This window comes from Penaeus chinensis, chromosome 8 (genome assembly GCF_019202785.1).
Source record: "Penaeus chinensis breed Huanghai No. 1 chromosome 8, ASM1920278v2, whole genome shotgun sequence".
Lineage (NCBI taxonomy): Eukaryota > Metazoa > Arthropoda > Malacostraca > Decapoda > Penaeidae > Penaeus > Penaeus chinensis.
The window spans coordinates 38,982,534-39,005,552 of NC_061826.1; the positions used below are offsets into that span (position 1 = coordinate 38,982,534).

General features: G+C 36.3%; 1 protein-coding gene across 1 annotated transcript; it reads right to left on the reverse strand.

Annotated features, from left to right (window-relative positions):
- Positions 1 to 1,853: 1,853 nt before the first annotated feature.
- On the reverse strand, positions 1,854 to 21,079 carry LOC125027883 (mitochondrial 2-oxoglutarate/malate carrier protein-like). Its single transcript, XM_047617014.1, has 10 exons — positions 20,951 to 21,079; positions 19,961 to 20,076; positions 19,651 to 19,745; positions 17,538 to 17,659; positions 15,033 to 15,232; positions 10,187 to 10,411; positions 9,371 to 9,461; positions 5,447 to 5,660; positions 4,998 to 5,097; positions 1,854 to 4,445 (listed from the first exon to the last, which is right to left on the reverse strand). Exons 1-10 carry the CDS (start codon positions 21,077 to 21,079, stop codon positions 4,214 to 4,216), a joined length of 1,524 nt encoding a protein of 507 aa, XP_047472970.1. The 3' UTR covers positions 1,854 to 4,213.
- Positions 21,080 to 23,019: the final 1,940 nt, after the last annotated feature.

Sequence of the window (23,019 nt, forward strand, 5' to 3'; positions counted from 1 at the left end):
AGTTGACAAAGGATGTGTGGGATTTTGCAAAGATGTCCGTAGGGTAAGGGATTAGCAAAGGAGAGAGGGCCATAAGGGCAATTAGATCACAGATTCAGTGAGAATGTCAGGAGGGAGAGAATCGAGGGAAGGGGGTTGCTGCGACAGAGGGTCACATCCAGGGGGAAACGGGAGGGATAGTGGGTTAGGAGGGGGGATGATGAGGCTAAAGTAGAGGAAATGGGATGTGCTAGGAGGGAAGGGTGTGGGGGGAACAGTAATTGAAGGTGACGGATATCGGCAGTTGCTTTGAGTGTAGAAGGAATGGGAGCAGAGATTGGATGATGAATGTGTAGTAGGGTAACTTATCTTGGGTCATGATTAGATAGTTTTGCATGTCTCCGAGAGTTTCTGGAGTGGAGTCGGTTAGGGAGGTCTGAGGAACAAGTTTTCTTATGGGGGGAGAGGAGGAGGCAGGTGTTTGAGGAGTGGAGGGAGAGGTTGATTGAGAGGATGGGGTAGAAGATGGGATGGAGCTTTTAGCTTGTCTTGGAGGAAGAGGGTTAGATACCGGGGAAGCAGTGACTGAGTGTCTGGAATTGTGGACAGGATCGGGGTGTCTGGATTTAGAACGGCAAAAGAATTTGACTGGGAGAGGGGGCGGTTAGAAGTGGGATGAGGAAGAAAAGGGAAGGGTTGAGCGATTATTGGAGTAGGGAGTGAGAGAAACCTAGCCGAAGTGCTTCCTGTAGAGTGAGGCTAAGTCTGAATCTGAGAGCCCCTATAAAATACATTATGGGAGCCGCCACAATTGGCACATGTGACTGTACAGAGCAGCCACACATTAAGACCAGGTTGGACACACACAGGGCATCGGGCTGTGGAACGGCAGGATGCCGTAGTCGCCAATGTTTCTTACATTGACGGGGGGGGGGGGGTGATATGGTCGGACAGTGAGGTCATGTCTACGGAATGTAATCTGGGCAGTATTGGTGGGGGTCTCACGATCGCCATTAGGGGAAATGGTGTAGCATTGTACTGATACTGCATCATAGTCCATGAGGCAGGCGAGTAAGTCTTCTCCACAATCTGACTAATTTTTGTCGTAGACAGGACACTTTGTTGGGGGAGTTGGAGACTATTCCGGTACAAGTATTGAGGGTGGGATGAGGTTCTGCAGGAATGGTTTTGCCCTTGAAGTCTGTCAGGGTTGAGAATTCTTTAGCTTGGGTTTCGCAAACAAGACGGAAACGATCGGCTTTGGAAGGAATTTTGCCTACTTGTCAGAGTAAGGTCCCATTTTGCTGAGGTAATTATAGAGGTTTGTAGAGGTGGAAGTAGTAGTATTGACCTAGGTTGATGATTTGATAGCAGGCACTGAGGGGATAGTAGTAGCAGTGTTCAGAGTCGTGGTCAAAGGAGAGCCTAGAGTCAGGGTAACTACTGATTAATCTTAATCAGTAGGCTATTTGATGAAGAGACAAGCTTTATTGCCCAAAAAAATGGTATCAAGTCTTCATTATTGGCCATGGTAATAGTCCATCTCTTAGGGGAGTGCTAGACAACTAAAAAGGGGAATACCGTGCCCATGGCTCCCCTAGGCCGTTCATGACTGGCACAAAGTCAGCCTTTCATCCTTTCAACATGGCTCTCTCACCTTAGTAAATGGATAGTAGATGGGGTTGGAAAAGAGAGGGAAACAAAAAAAGGGGGAGGGAAAAAGACCATGCAAAATTAGTTGTCGAGGGCTGAGGCCCAAACAAGGGTGACCCCTGGCATTGGGTCCCAGCCTGTCTCATAAGCCCCCCCCCCCCTCTCCCATGGCAACAATTGCCATGGGGGTATGCATCTAAAAGGTTAAATCATAACCGTAGTATTCTCAAGTTTTATTTTGTTAATATCAACATTTATAACTTTTATAACTTTTTTTTTTTTGCTGTCTTTATTTACAGTCAAGTCACTGACTTTAAATTATTTTAAATTTCTGTACAATTAAGAAATAAAAGTAAAAATAACTGCGAGAAAAATAAGTATTTTGGAGTGCATCTGTACAAGGACCAATAAAAACGTTTAATCTGTCAACAAACTGATCAAGATGATGAAGCAAACAACCAAAGCAGTACCAGTGGCTGCCATCACACACACACTTTTTAAAAACTAATAACACTAGATAACTTCTTTTTTTTTCCCCCTTTGTGCTTGATGAATATAAATGCAACTATGAGGTATCACGGCTAAATTCCAACATACATGAATTCTGTTTGGATGCAAAACTGTAACTGATCAGGTAATATGTAAATGTTAATTTTTTTTTCAAAGTTAACATGAAAATGGAGTGTACAAAAACAGCCACATAGTACCCTCCCGAAAATGTTTTGATATGTACTTTGGCAAAGATACGAAAAATGACGAGTAGTAAGCACTCTCATTGGTCCTACTGTGCGGTGGATGTTATGATGAATGGCACATGATGATGATGTCCTTCCACTGTACGTTTTACACATTAAAAGAGGTTTTTCAAGTCAATGTCCCAGTAAGCGTTGCACCATTACAAAAATATAATGCCACAGCTTCCATGGTCAGATTATCCCGGTGCTTTCAGAAACCACTGTCCTGTGGTTAACTGCTATTTTATCATTACTTCACATGTGGCAGCTTCCTTTAATATCAGTATCTGATAGGGAAGACAAGTAGTTCGTTTACAAACAAACAAAAAATATATATCAACACCATCAAAGCTATGGAACAATATTCTCCGAGAGTTTTAGAGAGAAATTCCCCTTGGGCTTGGATTTACAACCAAGTCAAACAGCTAAATAGCTTAATGGATAACAGTATATAAAATAACAATAATGGTACAACTGATGAAGCCATAAAAGGGGATTTAGCATAAGATACCATGACAAACCATTAAAGATTATCGCCAGGTACATCTCAGGAGAATATGACGACAGCCATAATAAAGTTTGAATCCTGGGCCTCATGGGAACGTCCTATGGTTCTTTTTTTATGTGAGGATCTCCAGACCTCTTTTGCACATCACAGCATCAATCAATCCCATCTCTGGACACTCCTATTTCAAGTCAGATCAACCACCACCAACCGGCACACTGTAGTGCCCAATATTTTTTGGGTGAACATTTTCTTTTTCAAGCATGCATAAATGACCACATGCCTCTACGAGCTCTCTAAAATAAAGAAAAGAAAAGAAAAAAGTATTGATAACAATTATATATACTTAATATCTGTGTCACCATTCTTCCACTATCAAGTTCACTACAAATGACCAAAGTTCCAACACTCATTTTTCTTCCTGTTACACATCATGGCTAGGAAGTGGCCAGTAAACTCTTTATAAATTTTCTCTAGATTTAAACATTTACATTAACTATGCACAATTCAGTACTTTTTATATTACATTAGACCACATCACATCTACATTATCTAACTTGCACTTCATCTACTCCTAGAATAAAGTATTGTTTTGTATTGCATCATTCCATATAACCTTTAATTGTTGGGGATAATGAGCACTAGTCCTCTCCCATGTAAGACCCAGAACATGTAAAGGATTCTCAACTGATAGAAGAAGTTGAAAGAGCTCACATTCCCATCAAATGAATCCTCCTGTTCTGACCTGCTCCATATCTTACCCTCTGTAAATTTGACAAACTGATCTAGACATTTGTGTGTTGGAAAGGAAGTCAGAGGAGTTCCCTTTCTCAACTCTCGACTCTAACTCAAGCCCATACAGCATCCAAACAAAGCTCGTAAAAATACTCGTTAGATACTGGCAACATAGGACACAGCCCAGGTTGTGTTGCTTCCAGTGCTAATGCAACACGTGGTGTTAAGTTTGTGATATCTACTGAAATAGGTGAAAATGAATTTTTCTGAACAAGGAATTTTCCTACTTTTCCTACATCCATTCCTACAAGCTTTAAAAGGCATTTTACTTTTTTTTTCTCTTACGGAGTGGGGAGGGCAATAAATTATGGCCCCTTATAAATATCCACACACATAAATGGAGTAGATTGCAGAATTTTCATAATAAAAAAGCTTAATTATAATTAAAAATAAATAAAAATAATTCATTGTCATGTCTCATCCACAAAATTTCAGACATCTACACTAGAAATAAATCCATAAAAAAAAGGTTAATGATAGAAAACAACAGAACAAATCTACATGAATACAATCCACTACACTGCAACTACACCACCAGTGGGCTCCCTTAAAGGCCTCCTCCCTTGGCTGCGGAATCCCCTAATACATGCTTCTTGTAGACGAGATTCATCTGCTCGAGGAAGATGAAAGTGAGGACAGTGTGTGGTCCTAAACGCATATAGTATGGTGTGAAACCTTTCCAGAGTGCGAAGAAGCCCTCGTTGCGGATCACCTTACCGAGAACATCCACAGCACCCTTGTATTCTGGCTTGCCATCAATTATTTTCATGTTCTGGATTCTGTGGAAGGAAGAGGCAGAATAAAAGATCACATTATTTGTGAATGATTTGATTGTTTAATTTTAAATGCCCTAACAGAGGCTAGGGTCACTAGCAGCTCATCACTTGAAAATTTAAACCACACATCAGATCCTGTCTATGTTTTTTATGTCATTTTTGTTCTACATATACAGGAGTCTCAATGGCTTGAGAGCCAAGTACTAGATAACATTCAGAGTACCCCCCCCCCCCCCCCAGTTCATTCATATATGGTCACAGGAACTAGGAAAAACAATGTTGGTCTTTTTTGTCCTATTGCATTTTTTTACCCATTTTTAAATATGTATTTCCCAATAAGATTTATAAATTGACTGTAACCCCCCCCCCCCTCCTCCCATGATTACCAATATACACTGAAACAGAGAGAAACCCAACATTACAAAAGCCTGGATAAAAAGGGTTTTAATACAGTTGTTGAATGTCCTGAATCTATGTTACACTATGCAACATCTTCAAATTCACATGAACATTTGTTAACTATATATAACAATACTATTCCCACTCCCAGCTCACCTAGTCTTGGCAATGTCGACAGGCATGGAGGCAGCCGTTGTGACGAGACCAGAGATCATGGAGGCAAAGAAGTGGAGGAAGATGTTCTCTCGGAAGTAACCTATCAAAAGAGGGACAATGTCTTCAGTATGAGGCCTTGTCATCCGCTTTTTATGTATTCATTCAGCCATCATTCTTCTTTTTATAATAATTAGTTTTATTTTGTTACAAAAATAAATATTCTAGCTATACATTGCTAATTAACACTAACAGAATATGGTTTGTGCAATATTGTCCATCTTCTACTGAATTGTTTCATATGATATGGTTAAGTATTCTAATTTCATATGGGTATTGGTATGGTATATCTGTCAGTGTTAGGACATGACTGAATGTGCATGTCTGTGTGTCTGTGTGTGTGTACCTTTTGTTCATATGAATACATGTGCTCCACTCTCATCCTCACACACCTGTCCCCAAAAGTGCCTGCTTTGCCTGTGAGTATGATGCTAGCTGAGCTGCATTCACAACCATGGCCCTGCCCATAGTAGGAATAGCTCCTCTCCATAGGGTCAACACGCCTTCCTCTCGCGCCATTCTCAGTAGTGCATCAAACACATTCTTGTAGTTGCGCCTCTCAGCCAGGGGTAGTCTGCCATCTGAGGTCATGCGAATGAGGGACACCTAGAAGGCAGTTGCAAGGTTGTGAGAGAGAGACCACAATTACTTTATGGCTATTAAATTGATCTATTACTAAATGTAAGCTTTAATGAATTAAGTATTTTCATAAATATTAATTCACTAAAGTGGAATACCATTTACCTCAGAATGAACCCTACAGTTACCCAAGGAAAAAATCTGATTTATTCTGTTAAAACATTAATGCACTTGTGAGACAATCATATGGTAAAAGGTGGAGGAATTTACACTTCAGAAAGTAAGAAAATCAACAAAATTATGGACTTATAGATTTAGAAAACAAAAATGGGCCTTCAAAAATTAACAAATTTGGAAACAGATGAGAATAACATAGTGAAATAACACACTAGCTGCTACATGATAATATCAAATTATTTTTGTTACATCCACCAGAAGACACCTTGCTCTCTTTCTTTAGTGAACTTTATCAATGGTTTGAGACACCCCTAAAAAGGAAGCCAATTTAATATAAAGCCGTATTATTAAAATGTTAATGCAGGTTGTGCAATTTGTGTGTGTGTGTGTGTAGGGGGGGGGGGGGGGGGTCATACAAGAAAGTTAAGAGTTACTAGCATGAGCAAATACTACATTTCATTATTAATAAATCAGCCAGGATTGCTTATTTCCTATTTTCTGACTCATGACAACACCTGCTCAGTGTTTTAATTTACCTAACATTAATCTAATTGAAAGATGCTGATTTTATTCTTCATAATGGCTGGATAGAGGTTACAATTTTATCACAGGTGGATAATAAACTTAAAATCTCTCTGAAACACTCATAATATATAATGACCTTAGATGTTGATGTGGCAGATACTTTTAAATAAATGACTAATGATTTTCAATATACATAAATAGATGGATAGGCCACATATATAAAGGCATGCACATTCAATTACTTGAAATTTTATTAGATGTTTAGTTAAGCTTTCATCTAAAACACAAGCACTGATATATTCACGGGCCCTACAATTCAGTCACTATATCTAATGATCATTGTGCATATATCAAAGCTTATGTTACAGATAAAATTTTAAGTTAAGAAAACATGTACTATGTGCAATTTCAGGCCTTTGGTCCAAGAATATGTTTAAATGCATACAATTAGCTAAATCCTCATTTTGACTCATAAACAAATGCAGTTATTGCTTGTTTCTGACACTTGTATTAGTGTGTTTTTGTGTATGTGCATGTCTTTATCCTAGTATATACGCAAGTAAACAAGTGTGTGTAGTTGTGTACTTGTGTATGTGCACATAAGTAGATTTGTATGTAACTGTTTGTGCATGTGTATGCAAATGTGTATGTGTACATTATGCCTCTCTGCAAAGGAGAGAACACGTCCAATGGATGATTCTACCCTAATCCCTTCTCTTGTTCTCCTCTTCACTTAACCTAATCATTGACTTATTTTTACCCTTTTACCCACAATACTTTATTAATACTATATGACTTTTGATGTCTAGCACATTTGTTTTAACCATTAACCATTCTGAGAATCCACAAATTTCGGCTTATGAAAAAAAAAAAAAAAAAAAAAAAACTTCCTTGCCCCCTCAGTCCCACCCTATCACTATATATTTAATATGCCACTAATGACCTTAGATGTTGATGTGGCAGAATTTTTTAAATAAATGAATAATGGATGATTTTCAAGCTTTCCTATGGTATGGGAAATTTTTGTTAATTTTCTATAACTTACCTTCAATGGAACTTCATCATCTAATTACCAAAGTAACTACACTAATTCCCCTGACAAATACTGTTTGTTGCATAAAGATAATGTAGACCAATATAAAAATTGGAACTAGTGCATGTAAATATAAGTATATGTGCATGTACATGTGTGCCACAATAATAAGAAGCATTTAGAATTTCAAGCAGACTCCAGTTATGGAGAGACCTTTAGTTAAGTTTATTTTCTTTATTTATTTTTTATTATAATCATTTACTTTTTATTATAATTTTTTTTTTGGGGGGGAAGGGGGGGGGCATTGAGAGCAACCATTCAGAGAGCATTGATATTTTGAAAAATACACTTGCCAATGTCTCATAAATTCTTGTGATGTAATAATACATTAATTTTATAAAACGAGTCTTTAAAGTTATTATTAATTTTGTAGTTTATATATATATATATATATATATATATATATATATATATATATATATATATATTATATATATATATATATATATATATATATATATATATATATATATATATAATCTTTAGTTGTATTTATGTTTTTTTTATTTTTCTTTTTTTTTCTTCCAAGTTCTCAATTATTTAGGTTCCAATGAACACAAAAAAAATAAATCCTCTGCTATTCCAAAAGTCTAAGCTGGCATCAACTATCCCAAGGATATTTAAGTAGGTGTTGGCCTACATGGTTCCCTGCCTTATGTACAAAAATGATTTGTTTTGTTTAACTTTTTGGGATTAAGGCTCATCACCATTCTTGTATTATAACTGAACCCTAAAGTTACAAATATGATATTTTTGTCAAAATCAAATCATATCTAACATGCTTTTTATGAAAGAAAGTTGAACAATTATGTAATTATTATTATTATTATTATTATTATTATTATTATTATTATTATCATTATATATTTTTTTCATACAAATCCCTCACATTAGGAGAAATCTATTATCACAAGACAATTCTGTCTTCCCATGAACAATATAAGTAGGTAATGTCAAAATAAAAATTTTCATTTTCACACTACCATTGATATACATAAAAGAAAAAATTGCTGACTCAGCACTACCCCAACTTGGAGTTACTCTTGCTACACTGCCTAGTTTTGTCTGTAGAGGTTTATAATTGGACGTGTAACCCAACATCTGTATAAGAGTCCAAAACTGGGTATGATTCATTTACAATCTTCGTAACCCAAACCCACCACCCTTTAAATTTCTGGCTACACAAAATGGCAAATCAAATACAGGAAATATCTCCTTCACACTCATTCTCATGAGAATTGCATTACATTTACAAAGTCTAAATGCCTGGCCAATGGACTTTACACTATACACAATCTATAATTCAATCTATAACATCATATGACTTATAATGAAGAGAGATTAGCATTCTAAACCCATTGTACCCAGGCGGCCTAAACCACTGCTGAGTTGTTCAAGGTACAGGCTCACTACACTTGAGTTTTAGTTTGGAGATTTCTGTCCTTTTCTAAGCATCCCTGTTCCAAGTGGCTATATTTACAAAAGAAGTAAGGTAATATAAGAGCATACTTTAGAAGGCCATACCTCTGTATGAGGATGCACAGTGCATCAATTTGTCACATGCTTTAAAGCACCGAGCAGAACACGCATGAAACCCAAAAAATAATAAAAAAAAATCTAACACCCAGGTTCAGGCCAAAACACTCAACTATAAATTATGAATTGGAACCCAAGTGCAAGTCAAGCAGAATGAGCAACAAAGAGAAAGGGATATACATCAAATCCCTCAAAGGTACTTCTTCCTTTCCTTTTTTTTCTTTTTTTTTTTTAAGCATAATAACATAGAGACTGTTACATCAACTTTACATATAAAGTGCTCCTAGAATTTTTTATTCTAATGAAATTTATGAGAATTTAATAAGTAAGTAAACTATAACTTACACATAACTAAGACAATTAATACAAGCTTAGAAATAATTAAGGGAAAGATCAACTCAAATACCTCAGCAGGAGTGCCAACGAAGGCCCCAGCTACACCTGCTGTCATGCCTAAGACTGCCTTGACTAAGAAGTTTGGGGGTTCACCACTGGGTCTGGAAAGAGGGCAAAAGAGTTGCATACAGATTCCTACAAAGAAAAAAATTAGATACACTATGGATTAAGTATCAAATCTCAGATTTTTGTTTGACACAAAATTTTGTGGATTTTGCTGTTTTCTTCTTACTGTGGTTGTGTTCTGATATGAATGAATGTTTCCGTTTTTGCCTAGATTTTAGGTGTAATTATCTAAAAGAATTATCTAGTTATAGAAACATGGTTTGAAAAAGATAGAGGAACCCTAAGATGGCTGAGATACAATAAAAAATATATACCAAAGGGTAAAGCAAGTCATCATGAAGTGGTCAGAAGAAACTAAAATCCAACAAGTCATGGTAAAGCTATAATCTTTCTCTTACAACTTATTTTGTAACTCCCCATACTCTTTCTAATACATAATGATGTTCACATAAACTAAATATATTTATTAGACTAATTTATATAGACAACTCATTATCTAAGAAAAAAAAAAAAAAATTGCCCGTTTCATAGGCTTACAAGTGAAACAGAATTATACAAATTTGTAAAGAGGATAAAGTTTCCTACAATCATTGTTTTCTTCTCATTTTATACCATCTATATTTCCATTACACTACCTATCTATCTATAACATAAATATAGTATATCTATCTATAAATATATACAATACATACACAGGTAAATAGATAATAGAATCTAAAATCCTTAGAAGGAAGAATAAAGGCAAAAAGAAATCACTTACCCTGAGGCTTTCTCAAAGAGCCATGTGTAGATGCCAAGGCGTGTGGTAGTGTAGGTGGCCTGGCGCAGAAGGCCAGCCGAGAGGCCAGAGTAAAGTGCTGTGAAGCCCTCGCTCTTTATGACATGTCGTATAACATGGTAGCTGGTCTTGTGCTCTTTGCTTGTCGCAACCTGCATTCTGTTCTTGACCAGATCCAGGGGCTGCACGAAGCAGGTGGCGCCCATCCTGCAAGGAGAGAAAAGCAACTTAATCCAGAGACAAGTATTTGGTATCTAATTCTTATATACATGTCATATATTCCCTCATAATTATCGCAGTTATAATCATATTCTTTATTTACTAACTTTATGTAACAAGTCATGTATCCCTTATATATTGTCTGTGTACATAGGCCTTATGTAAATAAACCAGTTGCTTCTCAGAATATACATATACAACTGAGCTGAGCTCTGTATTTCATTCACCTTTCCCCTTCTAATTGAGTAATAAAGAAACAAATAAGACAGTGGCACCTGTACTCAAAAGGGAAAAGAGGTAATAGCATCCTTGAGATAACAAAATATGGACAGTGAAAAACATGAGGTAATTAAATTAACGCAAATAAGACTGAAACGAAGTATGCAGGTCATTAACATTTCGCTTCTTAGCTTCTGTTTGCCCAACGTACCTGAATTTTTTGAATCATAACTGTCCTGGAACTTGCACTGCCAACATGCAATTAGATGGTTCCACAAGCCCTTGGTCATCAAGGATTCAATTAGTAGACCTAAATGACCTTGCCTGATTTTCTCATTCTTTGTATCCCCCCCTACCCCTAATATTAGGATCAGTATTATTATTATTTTCATTGACATTATGATTATTCTATTATAAACAATACTAAAAGCAATAAAGAATGAAATAAGTTTCTATAATTCAAAGAAAGCGGTAAAAACTGAGATCAAGTACAACTAGAAACTGACTCTTTGGTGCCTAAACATTACTGAACTAAAATCATAGTGGACATGGCATGTATATTATGTCATCCCAGCATCAGTAAGTTTATTCTAAATCTTGAGAAAGAAATAGAGTGATCTTGAGCCACTATCTTTAAAATACAAAAGCAATACACTATCTAATCTTCCTGAACCCAATGCCTGATTCTATCAAGGAATGGATAAGAAACTATCACTATCCCTCAAATACTACTACCACAGACACTTTGTACCACAAGCAACATCTTCAGCATCATAAACAGGTCTGTAATATTATCTCTGTATTCTGTGTATAAAGATTACCTAAATACCTAATAGAACGTTTGGAAAAGGACATTCAGCAGCCACAGCCACTAATTTCAAAAATCCAAAAGGATTACATATGGTTCTAGAAAACTAAAAACATATTTGCAAAATTTCTCAACTTTTACTTCAACATATAAATCAATATACATTATGAAACCAGATGTAAACAGATATTCATAGGGAGTATAGACTTCACAATAATCAGACAAAGCAGATGATTAACATGTAAAATACAAAAAAAAATATATGAGAAAATTAAAACTCCTTACAGACACAAATGAAGTATGTGCTATAAAGTACAGATAAGTATCTATCAAGCTATCTAGCATAACAGAAATGCAGGAAAATGGCAGTTTTTTAATACTGATTTTCCACACCTGATTAATAGTGTACCAGTCTCCCTACCAGCATTATATATTCAGAACTTAACTCTTTATTTAGCTAAGTGTTCAAAAGAAAGCATCTGAAAAAATACACTTGATAACATTAGATACCACTACCTAGATAATTCTAATATAAAAATAGATTCAAAGAAGTCTCCTGATAATCACAATCAAGTTTTCTCTAACAAATGTGTACATATATGTATACAGATGAAAAATATAACACCTCTTGAACCAATAAAATCAACAATTCTAAATCTGATAATTAATGAGAAAGTTCTATGAAGTAAATGCTTTGTAGCATGTCACTTTAACCTTGGGCATTCAACAAGAAGGGTTAAAAATAATGGAACTTTTACTTTCAAAATGCACCAATTAATCAGACTCCCTAGTGAGCCTAGATCATCTGACAGCAAAAAGGCTTACAACCAACATATGGATGACAGTCACAGATGTTTAGAATATCACAACACCTTTCCTAGCAGGTGTCCAACCCTAGCTTCCCCCGAGTTCCATTGTCTATAGCATGGTAAAGATCGTGTAACAAGGCTTCATACATCAACTGAAATAATTAAGAATATCGCCAAACTTTAAAACAGTTTGGATTATTTCTTTTTAGTTGGGAAAAGCACTTTCTTAATTTGATGTTCTACTGTCAAGAACATAAAGTTCTTCTGAAATGTATGAAATATAAATCATTTAGCAGAAATACATAAAAATAAATAGATGTAATAACATTCTTCACTTCAATATAATTTCCCAGGCATATTTACCTAAAAATGTAACAAATTTATACACAATAACCGAGCAATATCGTAATCATTGAATTCTTGAAAGATAGCCTTAATATTTTAATGTCTTTTTCATTAAATCCCAAAATAAACCTTAACTACCTGTCTTACTGTCATAGATGATGCCTACCCTACTCCCATCATTTGATCCTAATAATATAATGATTTCTGACCCCCCCCCCCCCCCCCCATGTAAAATTACCCTCCTTCCATACATGACTTAAATCCCACAACCCACAGCGTGCATTTTTCCAGAAACCCGAAGAATATTCTGCAGCTGAAACAAATTAGATCTCACCCACTTTTACAAAATTTTTAATTTGGCCCACGACACACCTTCCATGTCATAATGCTCTTTTGGATGCAAATAACCAATTTCAGAAATACTGAAAATTACTGAAAGCCACAATGAAGCAAAACCAAAATACAGAGATTACAAGTTTTGACATTTTTCAAAGTACTTTATTTTCTTTTTTTCTTTTCTTTTTTATTAATTATGATAATGTTATATGAAATAGCTCTTTTAATGTATACTTTACAATGGGACTATTGTTAAGGCTATCAGAATAATAGTTTTCATTAAGTAAAATATTTAGTAAAAGAACTAATTTCAAAACATTTTAAAAAATGATAAATAAATAAATAAATAAATAAATAAAAATAAATAATTCTATGAAATGCAGATTATTATGGAATGGAGGCCTTTGAAGAATGATAGCATAAATTCAATGCACATACAATACATATATATATATAATATACTTATAAATTACTTAATATATATAAATATACATGTATTTATAAATATATATGTATATATGTATATTTATAAATGTGTAGATATATATATATACAAAATATATATTTATATATCAAATATATATATGTATATATAATATGTATATATAATATATATATATAATATATATATATGTATATATAAAATATATATGTACATATATAATATATATGTGTTATATTTATATATATGTATATTTATATATACATGTATATATGTATATATACATATATACATATGTATAAATATGTATACATATGTGTATATATGTATACATAAGTATATATACATGTGTATATGCATATATACACACATATATATATATATATACATATGTACATGTATATATATGTTTATACATATACATACATATGTTTCTGTATATACACATATTTATGTATATATATATATATATATATATATATATATATACATATGTGTATATATTTACACACACACACACACACAGATATATATATACACTTACACAGATATGTGTATAAATATATATGTATATATACATATATGTAATACATGTAATATATTAATAAAACCTTAATGTCCATATGCCAATATCCTCCCCAACTTTATTTCTTTGAGTATGGTTACTGCTGAAACATATTTAGCATAGTAACACATTTTCAATTGGCTATATATTAGAAATACCTACTTTAAATAGGTGCTTGGAGGTTGCTGTTACATAAATTCTTGTTTGAATCTGCATTTTATGTGCTTGTAACCCTCTTAGGAAGTCAAGGCCTGTTTGATATATTATATATCTATGAATCTGACCTCTGTTCATGGTGTTAACAGTCAATTATCTGGGAGATTGACATGCTGTATCTTGCCAAAATACACATTGATCAGGTTTGTAAGCCATTGCCACAGCATCAACAGTCATGGCTTCCAAGCTTAGAGTGGATATGCAGGTGGCTACTGAGCATCTATCATATTAGCAGCCTTTATTCCCTTACTCAGAATACTCTATTTGTTACATTATTGAAAACACACAAAAACATCAATCAACAACTGATTTATTTTAGGAATGTGTATATACACACAGCAATGAAACAAAATTATACACAGCCTACATATAATTACTGAAGTATTTCAGTTGCTAACCAAAATCAATCAAACAGCGAATAATGTTCGAATACCAAGATAATCGCTTGTATCATGGCTAGTGACAATGAAAGCTAAAAGTAACTTCCTCAACGGAAATCCCCTAGCAAATAACATTGCACGACCGGTATCCATTGGCCCTTGCAATTTGTATTTTGTTCTCTTATTGTTAGGAAATGTCACTCCCTTAAACCTTACTTAAATGGCATTTAAATTTATAAATTACATAATCCCTCGCCATCATCCTGATCCAAGACGGAATAAGCTCAGAAAGAGGGAAAAAAGGGTGGAAAAAATCATCGCTTACACCCGTCTCTGTGATCACGACACGATCAGCTGATTCAACCCAGCTTTTGTACCACGGCAAACAAAAATAGAACTACACCGTCAAAAACATTTAAATCCCCACACATATTCAATGTTTACTCATCCTCTCTTCATCACCAGTCATTGCCATACTAACAAACTCACCCCGCAAGACCGCCGAAGAGGAATTTGATGCCATTGGGGATGGTTTTCTTCTCTTGTGCCATCGCGAGTCTCGTCGGCTGCTCCGTCGGCGTAGGGAACACGACGTCTTCTGCCTCTTCGCCACGGCTTCCCCCATACTTTTCAGGACAGCTCGCCGGGAAGATTGAAAAAAGAAAGAAAAAAATTGTGTTTTTTTCTTCCTTTTAGAAAGTAGATTTTGTGTGGCAGCTTTGTGTTTTTTATATTAGAAGTAGAAGGTTAGAGTTTGAGAGGACAAATCTGTGTAATGGACGAAGATGGGAAATAAAGAATGTCATGTGTTTTCAAAGTCCAGGGAGGCTGGAGTATTTTGTGTAAAATATTTATAAGAAACGAACATACGAGGCTGGGTATAATTATGTGCGTGCGTGTATATGCTTTTGAAGCGAGTTAAATAATTAAAGATTCAGATAAGGGAGTAAATATTATTGTGGAAAATTTTGTGAGGATTGGCTTGACTATAATAACGATTTTCAGGAATGATAATTGGATATATATGTTGTCATGAAAAGGTGTTAGTGTGTGTGTATGAATGTATATATATATATATATATATATATATATATATATATATATATATATTTATATAAGGCAAATGCTGGTAATGTTTATATTTATGTTTAGTTTGAGGTATAAATTTCGTCTACAGAAGGATGATATAACAACACTTCATTGTTATGTAAGGTGTTACCTGTTGTCATTTCATAACAACTGGATATTTAAGATATTTGCCAGTAGCTCAAGGATTTGGAGACTTGTCCATTGAATGTATTTTTAAATTAGGTTTTTCTTTTAACATCTAATGATTTCGTTATTATGATATCTGTGTTTTCTACCAGTAAAGCATGAGTATATTGATTTTTTTTTGCGATTTCTTAAATTGTATTTAAATCGTCAATGTTTGAATAAATTAACCAACATTTGATTTTAACCGTTTTCTTTATCTCACAAACAATACACGGCATCTTTAAATATACATATTATACTAAAATGCTAATCTAATCAGATAGAGGAATCTATTCTCATTCAATCCGGTCATGCAAAGATAAAGTAAATAACAAAAACAAACGGAATGTTTCACAGTTTCAACAATCCGATCAACAAAACACAAACTTCAAACTATCCAAAACACTGCCATCCACATAATCCCCAACCGAACATCCATTCAGGAATCATAACCAAAGGATTCACCTTCCGAAATTTAAAAAGTTATTTAATTAAGTTCTCATTTGACTTGAAACTCGACGTCGTCTGCTGCGAGCTCTTGACGCGACCTGTCTGACCTTGGGCGCCGTCAGAGGTGAGTCTCCGGCGCTGACCTTCCCTCACTCAGGTTTTATGCCACCGGTCGATAATTGGTAATCAAAGTGACTTAGGGGCATGTGATGATTGTGTTGTGTGTTCTTTATGGTTGGGTATTTTATTGATATAGTCGGGACTCAATATCTTGTTTGGCGTTTTGTGATGTTGAATGAGCGATTTTTTTTTTTCTTTTTGTTTCTTTTTCTTTTTTGGGGAACGTGAATGTCAAGGGTGTTACTTTATTTCTGTCTCTCTCATGATAGTGGTTGCCGCGCGGTAGTGGTGCGAGATAAACGCATCTCTATGTGAACTCGTGACTTCTAAAACAAAATATAGATGAAACCTGTTCCTTTTCATTTTTTTTTTTTCTTTTTTTTCCCTCTTTTTTTTTTTTTTTTTTTTTTTTTTTAGACTTGTAGTAGTCCATTTATAAATGAAATGTGTTACTGTTAACGAATGTGGCCGTTCCCTCTCTTTTGTTGAATACGCTCTGTAGATAGATATATTTGAAACCGGTATAGATTTCTGTTACTGAATCCCCAAGGTGTGTATTTTTAAATATTTTAGCGCGATGAAATAAAACCGTTCCGTTACCATTGCAAATATCGATGTACAGACATAAAGAAAACATGGTATAGAATTTCATTTTTCCTCCTCTTACCTGATGCTTGCATGACTGGTTCTGGTCATGCAAAACAAGAAATATTTTGTGGTTTTGCTTTGTAGGCCTACCTGGGTTTGTGGTTTCATGATGTCAATGAGTTAGATTTAGTTTATTGATGAATAAGTACGTGGTATGTGTGTGTATTTATATATACACATACACATACATCACGCACACACACATTGCACAACGTTATAACCGTGGCTTTGGGGATATTGGCGTCTTGTATATGTGTGATTGATTGGATACGTGAACACTGAATCATAAATTTATTTCATGAAATAATGTATGAATACTGTATTTATAAACTAAAAAAAATCGTGACGCAGTTCGTTAAGTTTTCTTCTGTGTCTTTAACTTTGACGGAACTTCACAAAGGACTTTCCAAACACATTAAAAAGGAGCATTTTATTATGCACTTACCGTTTTCTTGTTTGTGTAATGCGTGCTAAATATCCTCTCCCTCTCTCTTTCTTTCTCTTTCTCTTTTATTTTCTTACGTCCTCGAATAACGAGTCACTTTGTATGTTCACAAAGAAAAGGGGTGTGGTTGTCAGGCACGGGCAAGAGGTGTGCCCGTGAGCAGTGCCTGGTGCCAACAGTGCCAGGAGATGCACAGTGTCTAGTAGTGCCAAACCTGTGCTGGTCCTGCAGTGCCAGTCCTCTCTCTCACACCTTCCCTCATTTCACCTTTTCCTCTCTCTTCCTTTCCTTCTATCTTATTCCTTCCTTCCCTTTCTCACTTCTCCTTCCTCTCCCTCTCTCACTCCTTCCTTCATGCATTCTTTCTTCATTTATCTGTCTCCTTCCTTTTTTTCCTCACACCCCCTTCTTTCTTTCTCTCTCGCCTTCATTCCTTCCTTCCTTCTATCTCTCCCTCCTCTTTCTGACTCGTTCGCTTTCTTCCTAGCTCCTCTATTCTCTTCCTCTTACTTTCCCTCTCTTCCTTCTTCCTTCTTCCTTCCTGTCTTCACTCTACCATTTCTCCTCTGTCTCTTTCTCTTGTTTACTCAATGTCTTTAGACGCAAACACACACAAAACAGAACAAATATGACAATAATACTGAAGTAACTGATAAAGAGAGACCGTTTTTTTCTTCTTTTTTAATACATGAATTTAATGAACAGAGACCCCTACAAATCCAAAATACTTGAATTTACGGCAAAAAAAGAAAAAAATTAAGATACTCATTTAAAGAAATTTTGAAATCTCGTTAAAGGTTCAAATATATGAAGTATATAATCATCATCATCATTAGAATAATTGTCTCTATAGTTTTAACCTTTACATGAATATGTTGATGCACGAGTATGTCGTGTGCTGTGGATGATTTGGCTTCTACAAACCGTTCAGCTTTAACGCCCAGCACCCAGCTTTAATAAAAAATCATGGATGGGTATGTGCTTGTGGTTTAAGAATACCTGGCAATTTTTCCTTTCTAATTTAGTTAAGATTTATGCTGATTGTTAATGTTTTTGTTATTGTTTCTAATGTTACTTTTATTGTTAGTATTAAGTAATGATGATAATAGTAATGATGATTATTATTGTTATTATTATTACTACCATTATTATTACTATCATTGTTATTGTTATGATAATTATTACTATTATCATCATCATCATCATCGTTATTCTTGTTGTTGCTTTTATTATTTAGTTATCAGTTTTAACGTCGTTGTTATTATTGTTGTTGTTGTCATTGTTATCATTATTTCATTATTATTAAAGTTATGAATAGTATTTACAAGGCTAGACCGTGACTGACAGAGGTTTCCGAACACCTGAGAAGTTTATCGCTCATCTCAGTTTCCTGTTCATTTTTTTTTCCTTCTTTTTTTTTTTTTTTTTTTTTTTTTTTTTTTTTTTTTTTGCTTGCTTTTTAGAGTTTCTATTCGTTTGTCTGCCTTTGCTTCGTCCTTCCGATTAGTCTCTCTCTCTCTCTCTCTCTCTCTCTCTCTCTCTCTCTCTCTCTCTCTCTGTCTGTCTGTCTCTCTCTCTCTCTCTCTCTCTCTCTCTCTCTCTCTCTCTCTCTGTCTCTCTCTCTCTGTCTCTCTCTCTCTGTCTCTCTCCCCCTCTCTCTCTCTCTCCCTCTCTCCCCCTCTCTCTCTCTCTCTCCCTCTCTCTCCCTCTCTCTCCCCCTCTCGTTTTTCCTTTCTTTCTCTCCCCTCTCTCTCTCCCTCTCTCTCCCTCTCTCTCCCTCTCTCTCCCTCTCTCTCCCTCTCTCTCCCCCTCTCGTTTTTCCTTTCTTTCTCTCCCCTCTCTCTCTTTTCCTCCTCCCCCCTCTGCCTCTCTTCCCACTCTATCTCGTCCTCTATCTATCTCACTTCCCTTATAACTTTCTCCCCCCCCCCACTCCTTCGAAAAACATAGCGTTGTATTTCCTGACGTAGCGAAGACCTCTCCAGCGGGTCGGTCGATGCGCGTCCCGTCGGCTTGAGTATGTGGCTAGGAAGTTTCCGCTTTGCGTCGGATACTTGGATACTTGGATACGTAGCGATTGGGATATGTGGGTATATGGATACGTACAGATTGTGGGATACGTGGGTGTGTGGGTGCGTAGATTGGGATGTATGGGTATGTGTACGCTTGGATGCATGTGTATTTGGATACGTAGAGGCTCTGATACATGGGCGTTTGGATACGTAGAGAATGGGATACATGGACATTTAGTTACAAAGAAACTAGGATACTTGGATACATAGAAACTGGAATATATGGACATTTGGATACATAGGCATTGGGATAAACAAAGACTAGGATACTTGGATATTTAGGTACAAATAGACTGGGATGTGTGGACACTTGGATACATGAACTTTGAGACGGGGCTATATGTGGATATGTGGACACTTGGACATTTTGATACATAGACGCTGGGATACATGGACATTTGGATATATAAAAGCTGGGTTATGTTTACATGCGGACGCTTGGATAAAGAGATACTAACATATGTGGATATATGGAAACGTAGACAATTTCGATAGATGGAGACTTGGATACAAAAATATTTGTTTGTGGTGTGGATATGAAGACCTTTGGATAGTGTGATGCGTGGTCTTAAGGATTAATGAAAGTGGGTATGTGCAGATACGTGGATATATAGGTATGTGGATATGTGGACATTCTCATTCCTCTGTCTACTTATTCTTGTCAATGTCAATGCAGTGGAAGTTTACTGGAGTATATGACCTTTTTATTGTGTTTTTTTATTGTTTTAGCAATGACGTTACATTTTTTTTTCTGTGCGAGGAGCGAGTGAATAGCGGGCCTGATCACGTGATCAGTGCTTGTAGATTTTTGCTCTTACCGTTTTTGTCATATAGCGGTAATGTTATTGTTGGTAGTGTTGTTGTTGTTGTTGTTGTTATTGTTACTGATATTGCCAAATGTACATTTTCATTCTTGAGACATGTACATGAGACGTATATTTTCATTATTTTGTTCTCTTCCTCTTCTTCCTCCCTTTTTTATCTCACCCTCTCTTGTGTCTTCTTCCTCTCCCCCTCGTTCTATCTCCATTTTATTTTATCTTCCTCCTTTTCACCTTTTCCGTCTACTCCTTTTTTTCCTTTTTCTTTTTCTGCCTTATTCTCCTCTTCTTCCTCTTTCTATTCCTGCTTCTTTCCCTTCTCTTCCTCCTTCCTCCTCCCTCCTCCCACCTCCCTCCCACTCTTACTCTCTCCTCTTTCTCCTTTCCTCCCTCCCTCCTTCCCTCTCCTCCTCCTCCTCCCCCCTACTCCTCCTCCTCCTCCTCCTCCCCTCCACCCTCCTCCTAACCACTCCTTCCCTCCCTTTCACTTCCCTCCCACCTCTCATCTCCCTCCCTCCCTCCCTCCCTCCCTCCCTCCCTCCTTCAGATTTCCCCCCCCCCCCCAATCTCCGCAGCGAGCGTGACCTCCGCAGCTACGTTGCCCTTGGAGTAGTCGAGATTGCGTCCTGTGGGGAATGCGCGGGGCGCTAAGGGCGTTGGCACTCTGGCACTCTTGCGGGCACTCTTGCGGGCAACGCTGGTGGGGAACTTGGACGCAGCTCGCATGTATTACGAAAGCGTATTTTTTTTAATTTTTTTCTTTTTTTCCCTACTTCTGCTCCTCTTCCTCCTCTTGCATCTCTTCTTCCTCCTCCTATTCTTATTTTTTTGACTTCTCCCTCTTCTTAATTCATCGTAAATTAATTGTATCATTTATTCGGTTATCCATTTGAAAAAAATCCATTATTTCTCTTCAGTCATGACTACGACGGGAACTTACATAAAGGCTAACATTTATGGAATGTTTAGAAAGGATTTTTTTCTCGCCACGAAAGCGATATGTTTCATAAGAAAAAAAATGCATATATATGTTTTCTTACACACACACACATATATATATATATATATATATATATATATATGTATATGTATATGTATATATTTGTATATATACATATATAAACATATATATATGTATATATACATATATAGAGATAGATAGGTATAGATATACCTACATGTACAAAAGGTGTGAATGAGACTGAATATCTTCACAATACAAGAGATGTATTTGACCAGTTTCGATTATATTATGTATTTCTGACATGAATACGGTTCATACACATACACATTCACACACACACACACACATACACAAACACACACACACACACATATATACATATTTTTATATATATATATATATATATATACACACATATATACATATATATTCATACGCATATATATACATATCTATATATTTCTCTATCTATCTATATGCATATAAATATGTATATATATGAACCATATTCATCTTGACAAATGTAGAAAAGGTATGAATGAGAATGAATATCTTCACAATACAATACAAGAATTACAGAGCATATATATATCAGACCTGAGCTGACGAACCACCTGACGACTGTGACCTCCCACTCGTCGTTCATATAATTGCTGCCGCGACCTTGGATAGTTTGAATCTGCCCGATACTGCGTTTATGTTAATCTCCTCCTTCCTCTCTCATTTCTTCCTTTTCCCCCTCCTTCCCCTCTACTTTCTTCCTTTCCCCTCCTTCTCCTCTTCTTTCTTTCTTTCCCCTCCTTCCCCTCTTCATTTTCCTCTGCCTTCTTCCTTCCCCACTTCTTTCTTCCTTTCCCCCTCCTTCCCCTCTTCCTTCTTCCTTTCCCCCCTCCTTCCCCTCTTATTTTTTCGTTTCCCCCTCCTTCCCTTCTTATTTCTTCCTTTTCCCCTTCCTTCCCTTCTTATTTCTTCCTTTTCCCCCTCCTTCCCCTCTTTATTTCGCCCTTTCCCTCTTCTTTCCTCCTTTCCCCCTCCTTCCCCTCTTCTTTCTTCCTTTCTCTCTCCTTACCCTCTTATTTCTTCATTTTCCCCTTTTCTTTTTTGTGCTTTCTTCCTTTTCCCCTTTTCTTCCTTTTTGTCCTTTCCCCCTCCTTCCCCTCTTCTTTCTTCCTTTTCCTTCTCCTTCCCCTCTTATTTCTTCCTTTTCCCCTTCTCTTATTGTTTGTCCTTTCCCCCTCCTTCCCCTCTTTCTTCATTTTCCCTCTTCTTCCCCTCTTATTTCTTCCTTTTCCCCTTCTCTTCTTTTTTGTCCTTTCCCCCTCCTTCCCCTCTTCTTTCTTCATTTTCCCTCTCCTTCCCCTCTTATTTCTTCCTTTTCCCCTTCTCTTCTTTTTTGTCCTTTCCCCCTCCTTCCCCTCTTTCTTCATTTTCCCTCTTCTTCCCCTCTTATTTCTTCCTTTTCCCCTTCTCTTCTTTTTTGTCCTTTCCCCCTCCTTCCCCTCTTCTTTCTTCCTTCCCCCCCTCCTTCCCCTCTCTGCTTTCAGTTACGGAATAAGGTGGAGGGAGAGGCCGCAGACACCCCCCCCTCCTCCACCCTTGCTCTCTATCGATTTTTAAGCCAAGCCAGAAATAGAACTCCCCCCTCCCCCTTCCCCTCACCCTCACCCCCCACCCCCTCCCGCCGTCGGAGGATGAGGAGGAG